The following is a 19,818-nucleotide window of genomic DNA, read 5'->3' on the forward strand; positions in this document are numbered from 1 at the left end:
GCCTTGTTAATAGAGATATTTACATGGAAATTATTAAAAATATCATAGTGGCCGTGAAGTTTTAATGAATAAAAATCCCACACTACCCTGACGCCCCCGGGGGATTCCCCTCTGAAGGAGTCGGGGTGCCTTTTGAAGATTTCCCCAAGTTAAAAAAAATCATTTATAAAAAGAATAATTTATAAAACAAAATTTATAAAGTTTTTTTTAACGTGGAGACATCCAGAAGGGAATCTCCCGCAGACGCCAGGATAATGTGGGATTTTTACCCACTAAAATCTCAGGGGCACTATGAAATTTTTAATAATTTTCATGTAAATATCTTTATTATTACGGCCTATTGGCAGAAACGCTCGGACACCTATTTACTTGTTTTCGACATAGATCCAGCGTGCCAAAGCTCATCAAAATCGGTGTCTACCTCATGATGTCCTCCCCTTGTCAGACTTCTTTACAAATATCTTTTATTGCTGTATACAGTTTAACCTTGGAGCATATAAACATGGAGAAAGCATGCAATGGGCGAAAATGTAGACGGCGGTAGAAACACAAAAATACTTTTCATGCTTAGAGCATATAAACATGGAGGTCTCATTGAGAGCTCGAAACTGTCGCCAACATCAGGCGAGAGAGGTAGACCGGAGAATCGCAATCCCTCGCACATGTCTTTCTCTGTCGCATGATGTTAGTCGCCAACTAGTTCCACAGGAGACATAAGGCAATGAGACCTCCAGTAGTATTTGCTCTAAGATTGCATACCTCCTCCATCTTTACATGCTCTAAGATTTTAACAGTTTGCTTATACGCTATAGTGCTAAAGTCACTAAAAAATAATTCTTTTCTGGTACTACAATTTCGGTGGTGGTATACGACGAACGCCTGCAAAGTTTTAGTTTTACTATTCGTACATACGTGACGGATCATTTCTCGATAAATTGTGTATTTACGGTATTCGCGATGCGACTAGCGTCCCGAACTTTTGGCTTTTTGTCGTTTTCGTAAAGAACGCGATTGGCTGATTTCAAGTCGTTTGGATTTGTGATTATAGGTTATAGTTATTGATGAGTGGGTAATTATTTCACCCCCTCCGGATTAATTTTTTTTAAAAATATTGTATTGTCATCCTAACTACGCACGCCTGCAAAGTTTCAAGACAATTGGATAGTTGGAAGTGGGTTAAATTTTATTTGACAAATTTGAACCATACATACATTAAACAAATATACATACAAAAAGCAAACAGAGGATCGAAGCTGAATAAAATCGTTTAATAAAAATCTTTTAAAAATAAACGGGAAAATAAAAATATTCGCTGCTACGGAGACTTCAATCTGGACAAAAGAACAAAAGATTCTGCGGTCAAATACGTTATCACACGCGTTATACCTACTGTTGCAGTGACAAAAGTTTAATTTGCACGATTAATCCATTGAATTTTCCGCATAGATAGATTATTCAAAATTTTAGTTTTTTGAAAATGGAAGAAAATTGCTCCTTGTTGATTACAAAGCTCGTACGACAGTTCGTAGGTGCCCCTTATAAGTAATGTCCACTGTACTTACATACACCTCTGTTCAAAACTCTTAGGGCATCTGCTATTTTGAACGAAATTCTAGTATTTGGTATAGATAATGAACTTTGGACTACATTCAATAAATAATGGAAAGTGTATTCACGTGAATAACGTAATAAAAATCATGGAATGGCTCAGGCAATCACCAGATGACAATCCGGTCCAAAAAGTGTGAAACGGACTAAACAGATTTGAAAAGATTGAACGGAGTCAGTAATACACACAGGTAGGGTAAGCAGTAGATGGACGAATCGTTGGTTAATCGTTAATATTGAAGGAACTAGAGTTTTAATCTATATAATTGTTTTTTTTTATTTTGTAGAAAAAACGTTTGTTGTTTTATAAAACATTAACATGTTTATTGAAATTTTTTTTGTTTGCGAAAAAGTATTTATATGTACGGTCTTACGCCATTATGCGCTAGTCGCTCGATTCTTAGTAGTCATTGCTCAGCGTATTCGTGCCTTCAAGTTAATAAAAAAACGAGTGTGGACGTATTGTAAAGAGGTATGTAATAGATGATTGTATTGAAATATTAACAATTTATAAATAAACGCGTAAACAAAGAAAAATAAAACGATAGAACTTATAAAAATGACTGTCTATGTACTGGTATGGATTTTCTAACCTAAAGCCAGTAGATGGACAGAATAGAATTGAACCTTTTGAAGCCGTTTTTTTTAATAAACAAAAAGTTTACACATTTACTTGTATGTCGATTCCTTATTTTTCTTTTAATTTAGATGGCAAGCAACACAAAATATATACCTTATACCAATATGCACATAATGATGTACATAGATAGAGGTTACATGTCAAATCAGGACAGTCCTACATGATCCAGGACGTCTGATCACTTTAGGATAGATATATCCTCACTTTATTTGCACTCTGGGGCCATAACCTGTTGCACAGTTTTCGGACAATGAAGATTGCATACGTTTTTAATTTTTATGAAATAAACTATATTTTAACAAAAAAATGCCTTAATCTAGGTAACTACTATAGCTAAAAAACCTTTTATACGTCTACCCAGACACGCGTCCATCTATTGGTTCTAAACTGTCCATCTACTACGGGATATGAGTAGAACTTTCATCATTTTATGCTTAAATACATTCATTTTTTTAGTTACAGCAATTTTTTTCTTTAAATTTATACATTTTTACGTGCAAAGCTTTTGATTTTTTTCTAATACAACAGATATTTCTAAGAAACACCTTGATGTAAACATCGCAATCCGCTAAACCGTCCATCTACTGGCCTGCTTACCCTATGAAGCATTCTAGAACAAGAATGGAAAGACATAACAACAGAAAGGTTTAAACAATCGGTAGAAAAGAAACAGTACCTTTTTTTATATCGCCCTTAATTTTCAAGAAAATCGACTTGGAAGTTCTTGACGTTGCGTCCAGTCGCGTATAGAAAAACCTACCATAATGAAAATCACGGACGATTTGGGCGTAAGTGGAATTCGACCATTGTCGTTATTCTCCACGAATGAAGAATAACTGGAATTTATTTGTTATTCATATTTCGATAAGTAACACTTAGAATGATGTCAGCTTATTTTGATGCCGCGGAATTTTCATCCTATGCACGACTATGTTTCGGTAATCTGAAATCTCAGATACATGAAATGTATCAACCTAATAGAAAAAGTCCTGCACAAGTTCCTAAGGTTTGCTGCCCGGGTTTTACCAACCATGATTGGTTGGTAATATTCATTCGGCCACCTAAATCCCTATTCTGCAGTCCTTCAACCTCACTACGATCTCAGATCGTAGATTGATCGGGGACATGATGTTTTTGTTTAAACTTATCAACAATTAAATTAACTATACTGATCTTGTATCACAACTTAACACCAATGCGCCCCAACACACTTAACCTTTTATTATTAGCTACGGCTGGACTTTCCGCAGAACTGTATCTCTTCATGGCAATGTTCGTTGTATGTACGTAAACAATGTAGCACCGTTTACAAAGATGCATTCGCGAAAGGCACTATATAGTGGCATATTGTTTAGAAAAACGACAATGGTCGAATTCCACTTACGCCCAAATCGCCCGTGATTTTCATTATGGTAGGTTTTTCTATACGCGACTGGACGCAACGTCAAGAACTTCCAAGTCGATTTTCCTGAAAATTAAGGGCGATATAAAAAAAAGGTACTCTTTCTTTTCTACTTATAACAAGTAAATAAGTCGAGAAAAAGCAATAAGATTTTTTTATATTGCGCTCCATTTCCGAGAAAATCGACTTTGAAATTCTTGATGATGCGTCCAGTCGCGTATAGGGAACTCTACCCTAATAAAAATCGCGGGCGATTTGGGCGTAAGTGGAATTCGCTCAATGATGAAATTTGCGAAAGCCACTATAGTGGCGTACCGTTCAAACAGATGCCATACGCGAAAGTCACTACGGTGGCGTACCGGTCAAAAAGATGACATACGCGGAAGCCACTATAGTGGCGTACAGTAGCTAAAAGGTTGATGGACTCGTCCCTTGTTTGATTGAAGCTTCTCATTATTATACAGTTGATCCTATGAATAGAGTAATGCGCGAAGCCAATTTATATTTCGATGATATCGACCCTTTTTCAGGTTCATTCAATTAGTTCTGCAAATTTTCTACTTCAAACTTGTCTACCGAACAGACAGATAAATGTATGTAAATTAATATTACCACGTTTGAATCAGTGTTCCTTTAGCTACAGATTCGTACCAAGAACATAAGAATACACCAAACTGGTATGAACTTATAGCTTTTTATACACAATGGTGTCAACCGGGGCAAGTTGTTACACAAGACAACGGGCATGTTGTTACATTGTATTTAGTAATTAATTTATTAATTTAACCCTTTCAACTGTTAAAAGAAAAAACGAATAGTAAAAAATCAAAACCTAAAAAGATTTTATTAAAAAGTTTTAAAAAGGAAACTGATGACATAAAAATAAAAAAACATACAGTAAAGAAAAGGCAGATGAGAAATAAAACCACCACAAATAATAGACACGAGTCCGCGTATGAAACGGACGACGATAATTAGTACAACTGATTTCAGTAGTTTTTTTATTATATTTAAATTAGATTTTTTATTGTATATTTATTGTAATAGATTCTTACCATTAATAAATTTACTTTTGTCCAAGACAATATAATTATATTACTCATAATAAGCCTCGTTTCGTAAAATTTAATCCTGTAACAACTTGCCCGTATTGTATAACAACTACTCGGGGCACGTTGATACAACATGTCTCGACCTTCAAAATGGCTTGTTTCAAAGACATGGTTTTCATTTAATTACACGCGATAGCGGTCATCGGTAGAGGAAAGAATGTACTTTAAGTGAGACTCATTGATAGTGTTGAATATGGAATGCAAAAAAAAATAAAAAAATGAAAAATGTAACAACTAGCCCCGGTCTCCCCTACATGGCGCGAATGAATATTTTCAAACTCCTGTCATTATGTCAAAATTTTGTATACTAAAGAGATTCCTGTTAATAATAGCGATACTGACGTTGACGTGTTTGCGCATCCATATTTTCCGGAAAGCATGCAAAGAATGTACAGAGATTTTCGAACGTTTGTTTTAAAAAGGAGCTCGACATTCGCTTTGTACTTCACCGCCTTAATGAACCCTCGTCCGTCCCGCATTCGAGCCCCCGATAATAATTATTGACGAACGAGAATTTATATTTCTGTATTTTCTATAGCATGTTCATGAGAGTATTACTAGCAGATTGGCATTGTTCCTAATGGAAATTAGTCAAAACTTGACTGCATTTGTAGTAATTATATTTACACGTACTGTAGGTAGGGGAGACCGAGGCTAGTTGTTACATTTTTCATTTTTTATTTTTTTTTGCATTCCATATTCAATACTATCAATGACTCTCACTTAAAGTACGTTCCTTCCTCTACCGATGACCGCTGTCGCATGTAATTAAACGAAAACCATGACTTTGAAACAAGCCATTTTGAAGGTCGAGACATGTTGTATCAACGTGCCCCGAGTAGGGGCTAGTTGTTACACAATACGAGGCAAGTTGTTACAGGATTAAATTTTACGAAACGAGACTTATTCTGAGTAATATAATTATATTTTTTTGGACAAAAATAAATTTATTAATGGTAAGAATCTACTACAATAAATAAACAATAAAAAATTATTTTAAAAGTAATAAAAAACTACTGAAATCAGTTGCACTAATTATCGTCGTCCATTTCATACGGGGTCTCGTGTCTATTATTTGTGGTGGTTTTATTTCTCATCTGCCTTTTCTTTACTGTATGTTTTTTTTTATTTTTATGTCATCACTTTCCTTTTTAAAACTTTTTAAAAAAATCTTTTTAGGTTTTGATTTTTTACTTTTCGTATTTTCTTTTAACAGTTGAAAGGGTTAAATTTATAAATTAATTACTAAATACAATGTAACAGCATGCCCCTTTTCGTATGTAACAACATGCTCCTTGTCTTGTGTAACAACTTGCCCCGGTTGACACCATTGTGTATAAAATGCTATAAGTTCATACCAGTTTGGTGTATTGTTATGTTCTTGGTACGAATCTGTAGCTTAAGGAACTCTGATTCAAACGTGGTAATATTAATTTACATACATTTATCTGTCTGTTCGGTAGAAAAGATAGAAGTAGAAAAAGAAAAATGGCTATTAGTACCGAAAATACAAAAAACTGTAATAAAGTGACAACGAGTGAACCGACTACAAACAAACAACACACACAACTGTGCATGGTTGAAACACATCAGCCACTTCATCGTCGAAGTGATAGTCCAAGCGAAATAAATTTAAACTGCCACTGTAACATTTAGCCCCGGTCTCCCCTACATTTGGTTTACGGAATTCAGAAGTAAGTCAAATTGCATATAATTAAAAATAATTCAAGTTAGGTGGCATTTTGACTGATTTTTGTTGCCAAAGCCTCGCCCAGTCACTGGCAGTATTACCACAAAGAAGGTAGTACTATCTAGAAGACAAAATAGAAATTCAAATATTAATTTTTGTCGGTATTTTTTTTTTAAGATGTTTATTAGCAGAACAAAGTACAATATTTATGTTAATTAGCACCAAAAAAGCATTACGAACATTGCTATACAGTGTTAGAATTAGAAAAGCTAATTGTTCCGCATGTTGGAAACTCTTAATTATCTTTGGGAATACAATATTGGTAGGGATAAATTCTAATAAGAATTGCACGATTTATTAACACCGACGCTTGCGAGTGTTAAAGTTAAGGTTAAGGGGAAAAAATCTTACAACCAGAAGGAAGTTAAAAACCCCTTATCCGATCTTATGCCTACAAAACTTAAAATTATAACTTATAACTAAAAGTATGTACAATGAGGTAGGACACGCTGAACAAAACTTTCTCAGAAGGCAAAAGAGATCACCCGTAAAGATCTGCCGTCAAAAGCCTGGTGTCGTCACGAAAGATGCTATGTATAGTTATTATAGACAAAAGTTATTACTGACACTTTCCTTCGAAGGAAAACAATAAAGATCTTCTAAGAAATCTATTACATATAAAAAGTGACCATAAATCAAAATAGTAATTTCTACATGCATCCTATACGCAGTATGTGGTCGAAAATTTTGCAGTCAATAATGCAGTAGCTACTCAGACAACATAGGTTTGCAAAATAATACTTGCAGAATGAGCGACAATTTATTTCGTATTTAAATAATGTTACTTATCTATTCGCGTCTCTTTATTGCTTATGGTATGAAAACGGAGGATTACCTTATCGTATTACACGATGCGTAAATATTTACTTCATCACCTGACTCAACTCCAATAAAAACAAAATACAACGTGTTTACAAGGGTATTCTACGTTTGGTGTCATGGGGATTTTCATGGCAATGGGAAGAATCAATATAAATGTTTTGTATTTGCATATATTTTTATTTCACTTACACATGTACTATACTTTTACCGACCTGCTTTTTCCCCTGGTAAATGATTTCATGTCCAGTTAGTACACTTATTTTCATCAAATTTATTATATAGAGTACAAGTCAACTTAAATGGTTTGTAAGTACACATACATATGTATTAAGTATATATACATTTATAAATAGAGATTTATGCATGGATTTTATAGTACCTGCCAAAAAGCAACGTTCCGAATTTAATTATACAAAAGAAAAGTGGAAAATAATACTCACCGGGGTATGAGATTTGAAGCCTAGATCTCCCGCCTATAAAGTAACCACTCTTTTCACTCACTCATCACATTTGTGTATGAAATTCTTCAACTTAAGGACTTCAAGTGTCCAAATGCCAAGTGCGTGCTTAAAAAATAGACATTCACATAAAACATACTGCAGAATGTTGTTATTCAGCTTCTGAATTCACACGCTTAAATTCTATGAAGATCCCCGGGGAACCAACTGCACGATCCCCTTGCTAGTTAGGTAATGTAATACAATATTATAAAATATTACGTACTGATCATTAACGTAACTTATTTTAAAAAAAGTAGCATACCTCAACAGAAATTATAATATCATATGTACCTTATTTTTGTTCATGTGTATAACTTTAGTAAATCACAACAACCAAATAACCATGGATTTCGGATTATAAAAAACTCGGAACGTACAAACATGTCGTTAATAACAAAATAATACAGTATAAATTCTGGAGGTTATGTGTAGTAAACAACCGAATGAAAGTAGTATACAAGATTTTCAATAACACGACACACTTTTGTAATTAATAAATGTAAACATATAGCATGGTTACTAGAGATACATTATTCACATTTTTCTATCTGTTTTATTGCTGTAAGAACGACACAGTAGCATATAACTGATTCAATCAGTATAAACAAAGTTAATATTACAATTACAGTATTCAGGCTAAATTTATAATTTTAATGCTATAATAAAAAGAGGAACAGGAATAAGGAAGAATACCTATTTTAAGTAACTATCCAAGTATTTCTAACATTAGTTCGGCTTGTAAAATACGAAATGCATCCAGGTACATTTAATGTTGAATTTTCTAAAATCTTAAAACCGAAAGAATTTATAAAAGAACTTACCTTTCCGGCGACAGTCATATCTCGTTCCACGAATCGCAATCGATCGTATCCTTTCGCGTTCAAAGACCTTCTTGAATCCGCACAAACACTACTATGTACACAAATAATACGCACGTGTACACGCGCGCAAACAACGTAAATACACGAGAAGTAGAATGATAGAATTAAAAGTAGTTTTCATAAATACATTTCGGACCTCGATTAAAAGCACTGATTGTAATTGACTATCCCACTAAGAATAACAGTAGTTTACAATAACTTATGTGGAAAAGTTTTCGCACTGGGTGATAGGAAAATCTAAAACACACTTCCGGGATATTCCGTTAGATCCTGGAACGGTATCGATGTTCAGAAGAAAGCAGGACAGACTTGTTGCGACTACTCGCGACGACGGCCGATCAGTGAATGGAGCGAGCGAGAGCCGCGACGTCATTACCCCCACTGCCATGTAATACGGTCTTTCGTGCAATGTCGTCACGTGCAGCGATGGCCACGAGCGAGGCAAAGTACAGAAGAATTACGAACAAATAAATAACACGTGTAAAACGATAGAAAGCCTTCGAAAGGGATAGGGTAAAGGACCCAATTACTGCCACCTACCCAATTACTGTTGCCCTAAGCTGTTTTACGTAGAATAACGAATAAATCTTGTGAAATGATGCATAAAAAAAATTAGCGTACAACTGAAACTGTTATTTATACGATACAAAAACCAGTACTTAATTTTTTCTTCAATAATTTGAATAAAACGATCAAATATTTTAAGCGGATATTAGGCGAGTGAAAACGATGACTTCCTTACTAGAGAAAGAGAAAACGAGGCGTTAAAGAAAATTCTGTAATTGTAATAACGAAACTATTAACATAAAAAAATATAATGTTCTAAATAATACAAGCATCATAGAAAGTAGTAAAGATCAAAATTCAACGATTCATCAAGTCTTTTTACTTATTAATTGGATGACAGTGATTGGTACAAACGTTTCAAGCATTTTGGTATTACTGCCGTGGCAATAAGTACTCATGTGAATACAGCATGTCGTCATTACTGACACACAAAGTCATGATTTTTGGAAAAAATGACAGTAAGTGTGATAGCATTATTAGGTTAGCTGACAGTAATTGGGGTGTCAGTAATTGAGTCAAACACATTTTAAGGGTGTCAGTAATAGATCCCGAAACATATTTTCGAAATTGATGATTTTATACATAAAAATTGAAGTTTTAAGGTTCATCAAGTTTTTTTCATCAAGTTAACATATTAAACAATAATAAATAACAAGGACAACATTATAATACATTTAGTCTCTAAGTACAAAACTATAAGATAATGTCAGGGTCAACGCTTAGAGTGTCAGTAATTGGGTCCTCTACCCTAGGTGCTGGGAAAGACCTTCTCATACAAGACACTTCGGTGACTTTATTCTGTTAATTCTGTTTTCTTTGCCATTTCGTGATGTTTCATTCGTGTATGTAAAAGTAGTGATGGGCAATTGTCTGCGTCACGGCGAATGGAAGGAAAAATCACCAATCAGATACAGTAGCCTACTTCAAACTAAAGTGGCTTGCTACTAAAGATAATGCATTGCAATCAATGGGAAAGTTCACATACAATTTTTGATAATCAACGACTATGTCTTATGACTCATGATGGTTTGCCGTTCTAATCCCGGAGACAGTTACAGCTTCTATAAACTGATGTGCATTCATGAACGAGCATTAGATCGTATTTGGATATTATAATATAATATCACACAATTTTCGAAAAATCATTTTTATGTTTTCTTCTGAAATATATGATTAACGATAATACCGATCATTTTTCAACAATTTTATTCAGTTTCAATCCTCTGTTTGTGTATATGTTTGTATGTATTTTTGTGTATGTTTGTATGTATTGTTCAAATCTGGCAACTTAAATTTAACCAACTTCCAACAATCCAATTGTCTTGAAACTTTGCAGGCGTGCGGAATTTGGATGACAATACAATATTTAAAAAAAAATAACCCCGAGGTGGTGAAAAAATGACCCAGTCATCAATAAATATAACCCATAACCACAAATCCAAACGACTTGAAATCAGCCAATCGCGTTCTTTACGAAAACGACAAAAAGACAAAAGTTCGGGACGCTAGTCGCATCGCGATTACAGTAAATACACAATTTATCGAGAAATGATCCGTCACGTATGTACGAATAGTAAAACTAAAACTTTACAGGCGTTTGTAGTGTCACCATCGATATTGTAGGACAAGAAAAGAATAATTTTTTAGTGACGTTAGGACTATAGCGTTTAAGCAAACTGTTAATATGTATACAGCCATAAAAGATATTTATAAAAAAAAGTCTCAGCTGTGAAATGTAACTCTACAAACACTACAAACTAGAAAATAAAAAAATTTATGTTAACCGATTATATTAAAAATGCACTAAAAGCCAAATTAAACTGCACTAAAAATTAAAAAATAATTCTTTTCCTTTACTACAATTTCAATAGTGCTTTGTTCACTTTAAATAATTCACTTTAAATAAAATTGTGGGGCATGATATATTCCATAACAGGATACAAATCACTTTAATACAGATGCAAACGTGGAAATGAATTTGTTGTGAGAAAGTTTTCATTCGCATTAATGAAATAAAATGTTTTAATCACAGGATACAGATTGTACTGTGACATAAAATTGATAAACTGTTGTTGATGATGTTCCACTTGCCAACCGATACTTCAACTTCTGGTTGCACATAGGGCCCCACGATTTTCTTTGAAGTGAATTATTTAAAGTGAAAAAACACCATCGAAATTGTAGTAAAAGAAAATAATTATTTTTTAGTTTTTAGTGCATTTTAATTTAGTTTGTTGTGCACTTTTAATAAAATCGTTTAACATAATTTTTTTATATATTTTTCATTTAGCGACGGGTACTTGTATTCACTGTACAAATTTATATTTTTTTCTAAATTTTTTAATCATGTATTGAATGGCGTCTGATAGATAAGAATAATTAAAAAAGTCATCATTCAGCAAATCAGTCACTAAAGTATAGAATTCATATCGCTTTTATTGTTAATACAGTGTATACACTTGGTAACAAATATTCTTATACATATAATGAGAAATCAAAAACGTATAGGCTATGGGGCGTGCATATAAATCATTTGAGGCTATCAGCGCAATAGTGGCGTAACTCCAAAATTTTTGTTTCGAGATAACGGCTAATGAAATTATTGAAATTTTAAAGTCGTTGCTTAAAATTTCTGCTTTTAGGTACATAGGTATGATTGTTTGCAAAATATAATTGCTAAGATGCATATTATTAGTACATGAAATAATAACCATTGGTGCACAGGCCAGTATTTTACGACGAAAATCAACAAAATGCTCAGTGCAAAAACACGTTTTTATGCTCCCATTTTGTGTATGTTTTTGTAGGGTTGCCCAGGACACTATACAATTAAAATTTTACTGTATAAGAAGTGGTTTACGCGGAAATGTCAATTCACCCAAAATTGTAGGTTACGCAGCTATTGCGCTGATAGCCTCATTTAAGGGCATACTTCGTATTCATAATTTTAAATTGAAACATACAAGCAACAACAATTTTTTATTTTATACAAGTGGAATATAAAAAGCAATTGCATTAACAATACGCATAAGTAGACTTATCTACAATGAATTATTATCTTAAAATAATGAGAATATACAAAGAAATAAAATATAAAGTTCGTTATAATCACTCAAAAATGTACACTTTCGCTCGCGTCACTCGGCTAACTGCATTGGTTGTGTGTAATGTGTATGTGCCACAAGCACACGTTTATTGTCTTTTCAATCCTCTGCAGATAGTACGGCGCCACATTAACCGTTAAAATACGCGTATACATGCGGCTATCACTCGCTGAAATTAATATTGCGTGACTGTTTTAAAACATAGTGCTAATGGTAACGAATTCAAAACACTATAGGACGAAAGCAACCAAAATTTGTTCGACACTTTTGAGATTCCGTACGAACGTTCGGCCGCATGATGACCGTTACGAGTGTTACTTATGTTAGCTCGTTGAAGATTACGATGAGAATATTCCGACTCGATTGAGTCTGCACGATTTTCCTCGAATCATTACAGTTACGAGTGAAAGATGCGACGAAAGTGCATCGAAAGACGCAACCAGAGTGAATGTTTGAATTTTTCTACGTTCGGACTGCGGCTACTAGGGTAACTCGGGGTAATATGCCACCGCAGGTAATATGCCACTTCTCAATAATTTTTTTAAATAATGCACACAGGGCGTTACATTTACACTAATTCCGTTCAATGTAGTGTAACTGCTAAGACGACAATAGATTTTAGCTTTTACCTTCTTTTATTTGCAGTAAATCCTGGTAAGTTATAAAAGTATCGGTTTGATCTGATTTCACACTGTAACTGCAATGCAGATTATACACTTGTGTAAACAGTTCTACAAAAATTCAATAGGTTATAATAAAGTATACTAACAAACAAATTTTATAACCTCTCACACATCCGTTAAAACTATGTACTTTGTGGAGAGATTTTCAACCCTTCTTTTTATGGCCGTCTGGAGTAATATGCCACATGTTTGTCCGTATAATATGCCACTTGTGACATATCTTTATAACTCTTTCTATTTAATGACATCGAGTTTTTTTCGTATTAGAACCATGTCTAAGAAGTGCTGCTTGGTCAGACAAAAGTTTAAAGGAAGCCATTCGAATGGTGAAGGAGGACCGTACTACAATATTGAACAAATTTTGAGAATGTAGATATTTCTTATGACCATTCGACTGATGCAGAAAATGTGCAACTACTGTGCAATATGTGAACTATGTTATTACGATAAAAAAAACCTAAATGTGACTGGGTAAAAACTACTTGTTACAAAAAGTGGATCCATGAAGACTGCGTAGAGATTGGAGACTGTTTAGTTTGTGAGAAATAGCAATTTTTCAAATATATTTTACGTTTCATTGAGTTCAAATATTTATTATTAGTTACTAATAGTTTGAATAGTTTAAAATATTGTTGATTCTCAAAAATTTGAGTAATTAATTCACACTTTATAGCTTGTGGCATATTACCTCAGACCTTGTGGCATATTTACCCACCATTTGGGTAATATACCACTTTTGAGGACTTTTATATTTGTACGTTTCTTATTGAACTATAAAATTTACATATCTCTACTTAGTAGTCAATACACCGAATTAGTTACACTTTCATATGGTTTTATCTTTATCACTGTATCTACTTATACTTGTGAGTTATCGCGTTTCAAAGTTAACTGTGGCATATTACCACGAGTTACCCTACATGTCGATTTTTGGATAATGACATAAATTGGTTAGTTTTTCCTGAAGGAGAAGGAACCTCCCCTGTGTAAATTAGCCGATTCGAGGAGCACGTCTCTACTTCGGGCCAAAATCGGGAAAATCTTTAGAAAAACTAATCGATCCCCAAAACTCACCGTGTTGATCAGACAAGAGCGGCTCGTCGAAATCGCCGTGTACGACGCTGTCTTGTACTGTGAGTGGGTGATGAACAACCATGCATACGAATCCGAAATTGTCATGTGCATTATCCGATGGCAGAGTAATATACGTACAGATTAGTAACATATATAAAAAAAATTAAGTTAAACTATACAATATACTATACAACTATACTATATCAATTTTCTGTCACATTACAATCTGTATCCCGCAATTAAAATATTTTGTTTCATTAATGCGAATGAAAACTCCCTGTCAACAAATTCATTTCAACGTTTGCTTCTGTATTAAAGTCATTCATATTTTGCTACGAAATATCCTGCCCCTCGATTTTACTTAAAATCTTTTAGTTTTTAGTGCATTTTAAATAAAATCGTTTAACTTAAATTTTGTTTATATATATTTCCTATTATTTACTTTTTAGAGGCTGCCACACACGCTCCTTTTTGCAGTTTGCTTTACTTGTGTAGTCAAAAGTTGTAATGCAAGATGGATCGTGCATGGCCACAAATCAATTGCCTCGCAATCACCGCGAGGTTGATATTTTTGTGTTTCCGATTTGCCGCAGGACCGGATATAAATTGGGTACTTCCATTGATTATTCCTGAATGTGCTATAGTAGACTGGAAACCCGCTTTTTGTGGCCAAAAGTCTGTCATATCGAGTTTTTCCATAGAAATATAGTTAATGTAATATAATAAAAATATAATATAAAATCCTAAGGAATGTACGCCGCCCGATATCCCCGGTCGAGGCACCGGCAACCTCGGAAGGCATTGCGTCGCGGCATCGTGTGTTTTTTGCCGAGCTTCGTTTGTTTACATTCGACGGCGTCAGTCGCTACCGAACGCCCAATCGTAGTCAGTCGCGGACGAACGCCTGTACCTTTCTAATAAACGCTTACAAAACTAAAATCTAAACAAAAATAAAAATATATAACAAGACAAACCTATATGATCAAGCTCATCTAAGCTTTCATATAAAATAAGTCCAACGTCTAACACTTTTAAACATTTTTTTAAAAATCTACTCAAAATTTCAATTGTTATAAACCTTGCACTGTATATACGTGGATTAAAAAATGTTTACAACAGGATTAAATACATGAAATACTCTTGCTGACATGTCTGAAACCTTCATTTAAACCTCTATTGTTATATTCTATAAGGAGTATCATTAATGTATAATTTCACTTTGAACTTTACGATTTTGTTTTTAGAACGTTGTATCTAATCACAGAATTGTCTGAAAGGAATAATATTTTTAATTTTGAAGCTTTGAAGTGTCGTCACTTTATAGGCATTCTTTTTCTTCAAAATATTAAACTTGAAAAATGGACTTTTGGCCACAAAAAGTGGGTTTCCAGCCCCCTGTGCATCTGTTCGATATGTAGAGTCTGGCGATAATACCTGGACGCCAATCGAACGGGAGACTACAGAGTAACTCCTGAACACCTGATTAAAATAAAGTAGAGATCGAAACTCATATTATAGCCCACAAAATATTGTAGAGACGTAACTAGACAAAATGTTCGATCACGAATTTGTAACCCTGGTCTACCAATTCATTCCATGTTTTCCTATATAATGTCAATAAACCTTGTTTGTCCAGCATTATATACCGCCCAGTATAATCCTCTGAATTCTTCCTCCTCCGACTACAAAACTGCCAACAAAACGTAGGATGTATTAAACGTAGCGTCGGTGGGCTTAACTGTGTTCCGTCTTGCATTACAACGTTTGACTGTACAGGCAAATCGAACGGCAAGAAGGAGCGTGTATGGCGGCCTTAAGTTTTATTTGTGGTTATAGGCTGATTTCAAGTCGTTTGGATTTGTGGTTATGGATTTTATTTATTGATGACTGGGTAATTTTTTAAATTCCTCGGTTTTTTTCATAATGTTGTATTGCCATCCAAACTACGTACGTCTGCAAAGATTTAAGACAATTGGATAGTTGGAAGTGGGTTAAAATTGAACATTTATACAGAGGATCAGAGCTGAATAAAATCGTTTAAAAATAAGGCATTGTTCAAAGTGAAAACGTCTAGATTCGCAACAACGAATTTTTGTATGCTTTTAGAAGGAAGGTAAACTGATTTCTTCGAAGCGTTCTTTGGAATAAGGAACTAAGGTTGGGGCCAGATATATTGGCCGGTGAGTTTCGTGGGGGGTATTCTCCCAGCACACCGCTTGCCTGCCGCGGCGCTCCTTTTCTCAATGTTCTCACTCTCTCTCGGGCTAGGCCTGCACCTCGCGCGGTGGGGATTCGGTGCCCGTGAAGTACGTACTGGCAAAGGAATCTACCACCGCGGGAACGGTGGCGCTAATGTGCATAACAAATATGGACGTCGCAAGTAGACCTTTTGCTATATATTTATATGGATTCAGTAGTATAAAAGTATATTTCAAAGTTTTCTTGCAGTAAAAAATGTTGATAATTCGTTTAGACACAATCTTGAAATGTGTACAAGCAACGCCGTCATCGAGAAGTATTATCGAAGGGCAGAATATCATAAATTCAGGAATGATAATTGTATGCGGTATAAGCGATGAAACAGAAGAAATGAGGAATACATATGCGCTATGTTTGCAAACGAGTGCGTTAACTTCTAACCCACGCATGATTACAGGGATGTTCAAAATTAAACGCTCAAATAATAATTTGCCTGATGAGGTTTATATAGAGAAAATGCTATATTCCTGCAAGGCTGGCAGTGGCCATGCATGCAAATATTTTTTATGACTGTCCATATTGCTTTTTGTTAACTGCCTTTGAGCAAGTCATTTTTCTCTTTGTAATTTGAATGCTTCTCTCTGTTCAGTACGAGTTACAGATACTGGAACTGCATATTTTCTTAAAACTCGTTTGCTAGCATCTACATCGGGAAAATAGTAATCATTTTCACAAAAATGTCTTGAGCATAGTATTACATCTCTCGTATCATTGGGGATATTCAATTTTCTTAACCATTCTGCTCGTTTATCAATCATTTCTAAATTTCCAAATAAATTTTTTCTTGCAATTTTACTTGCTCCACTTTTTGGCACATTATGAAAACTTAAATTGAGATTACTCTTCATTGTAGAGTTACAAATTGCTACACAACACTTTTTTTGCATACAGTTCGTCGATACTGTGAAAACGCCATTTTTTCCCGAGTTTTGAAGTCTTTGCCAATATGTAGTAGCAATAAATGCTATACTTGCGTCGGTCATTACTATTAGTTTGCGTACCGACCGCTAGTGTCGCATATTAATGTTCTACTCCCAATACACGCAGTGAAGCATCCCCACCACATTCTCGTTTCTTTCTTACTTTCGTTCCATCTCGCTCTCGGCTTCGCAGAACAAGAGCGACTCAGAAGTGGTGGAGATAGCGCCAAGCTCCTGACGTGTAGGCCAAACCGAGTTCTTAGCGTGGAAATACATCCCCATAAAAGATTTCAAAAAAGGAAAAAAATTACGCCAAGTACATGAAATCAAATAAATCACGAAAAATGGAAGATAATAATAATTACAAAACAAAAAAAATATGTGAAATCAAAATGAGCTGCAAGTACATAAAGGTGCTTTCAGTCAAATACTTGGCCTGGTGAGGCAAGGTATTCTCAGATCATCAATACCCATACCTTCCCTCTCGCGGGCTTTCTGATAATTTGTCATTTTAAAACTCTGACAGTGAGTACATTTTCATTATATTGCGTTTTAACATAATTCCAAGATCATTCATCGACACCGATACCTTTCCTCTCACAAGCTTTCAGATAATTTGTCAATTTAAAACTCTGACAATATGAGTACACTTTCATTATTTTGGGTTTTTAAATAATTCTTATTCATTGACACCATGATCTTACCTCGCCAAGCCAAGTATTTGAATGAAAGCACCTTTATGTACTTGCAGCTGATTTTGATTTCACATTTTTTTTCACATCTTTTTTTTATTTTGTAATTATTATTGTGACGTCCCACTATTTTTCGCGCGGTCGTAATTAGAGTCTTCCCCACAAATTAATCCAAATCATCGCCAAAATCCCTCGAACTCAAATCGCCTTTTACACCTTTTACACCTTTTCCCCAATCACAGACCACCTTGACGATGTACCTTAGAGCGGTCCCCATCTCAAGATGATCTACTACGGAATCCCCTTCCCTCTACGCCCTACGAGGCACGATCTCCTCCCTCACCTTCAAATTCAAACAAGTCTCTCGTCCCAAAAACCCTCTTACATCAAGACTACGTCTCACGACCTCCCTACGACCCACCGAGTGAAAGCCACTCTTACCTCGTTTCAATCAAAACACGCAAACCACATTTAACTAGTTTGAGTCCCCCTTCTCGAGCGCCCCTCATAAAACCCCCAGAAATAATATTGCGAAATCCTTTTCGAATGCCCTTCATAAAAACCGCGGAAATAACATTGCGACGCATATTTCGTGGATGAGTCACGGTGCGTACCGTGCATACCCCTCATCCCTAAACTCAGCATAAATACAAGGGCCCCAGAGGCCGTAGCTCTTCTTCGACGGAAACACTTCCAAGGAAGTGACCATTTGTGAAAACAATAATAAATTCAGTGCGACTTCGCTGATCGAGCAAGTTATCTTCGACGCCAACTGTGAGCAATTAATATTACTTATTATAACATTGCATATCATCGTCATTTATATTATATTTCATTGCTTATGCTTTTCTTATTATTGCTTATCGTTTTATATCATCTTAAAATTCCTAACGCTTATTGCTTTTCATATTACTGTCTATTGCTAAACTCATATTGTTAGATATTATTATTCATTGCTAATACTTATTGCATTTCATATTACTGTCTATTGCTAAACGCATATTGTTATATAGTATTATTCATTGCTAATACTTATTGCATTTCATATTCTTGTCTATTGCTAATACTCGCATATTTCATGTTTATCTATATATTGCTCTCGATTACCATTTATATAAATGTTTGGTGCTAATGCTTAACGTCCCACGCAGTATTATAATATTACCACTATCGCATTCACAGTGCATGGCATATTCTCGTGCTTTAAACTGAATAAACGTTCTTATTCTAAATAACGCTTCGAATTATTGTAGTGATTCTTCGGTTACGGAATTACCGAAACATAACAAGCTACTGCAACAGCTGATCTCGGTTCGGGAACTTCGGGATTGCTTACAGTGTTTACAAGGCTGTAACAAACCTCCAAAACTGCGCCTTCCTTTTTCGCATTAATAAAACCAATTAATAAACACTTAAATACTTATATTTTTATTATATTCTTATTAATCCTACTTTTATAAGGTGTGTTTAGTATTAATATTAAAATTAGCTCAGAGTATCGCGAGACGCGAATGCGATGAAAGAGAGAATCGAGTGATGAAGAGTGGGAGAATCGAACGCATGCGCGATCCTCAGTCGATCGGCGGATCGGCGAGAGTAAGGATCGAGAGCAGAGAAATATGCATAGCAATGAGTGGGAGAATCGAGCGTTCCACGCGCGCCTGCGCACTAACCAGTCGATTTGTAGACCGGCTGGAGAACAGATCGAGCGAGTCGAGAATGATTGACGCGTTATAGTCGAACTCCATTCCTATTGGTGCGCTCCCAAAATCCAGAACATGTATAAATACGGGCACGATAGCCC

At 34.9% G+C, this 19,818-nt stretch overlaps 1 protein-coding gene across 2 annotated transcripts in view; it reads right to left on the minus strand.

Moving 5' to 3' along the window:
- Positions 1-9,173, minus strand: part of Regnase-1 (zinc finger CCCH-type containing protein regnase 1) — a 213,932-nt gene extending 204,759 nt beyond the window's left edge. Inside the window, exons 1-2 of one of the 2 annotated variants that reach the window (XM_076808544.1) lie at positions 8,964-9,173; positions 8,656-8,743 (exon numbers count right to left, since the gene is read on the minus strand). In XM_076808544.1, coding sequence (XP_076664659.1) covers positions 8,656-8,743; positions 8,964-9,103 — 228 coding nt within the window. In that variant the 5' untranslated portion in view covers positions 9,104-9,173. Of the gene's footprint in view, positions 1-8,655 lie in introns of both variants that reach the window. The other variant, XM_076808545.1, reaches the window with a different exon arrangement.
- Between the last annotated feature and the right edge of the window lie 10,645 nt (positions 9,174-19,818).

The sequence above is a fragment of the Andrena cerasifolii genome, chromosome 3, assembly GCF_050908995.1.
Source record: "Andrena cerasifolii isolate SP2316 chromosome 3, iyAndCera1_principal, whole genome shotgun sequence".
Lineage (NCBI taxonomy): Eukaryota > Metazoa > Arthropoda > Insecta > Hymenoptera > Andrenidae > Andrena > Andrena cerasifolii.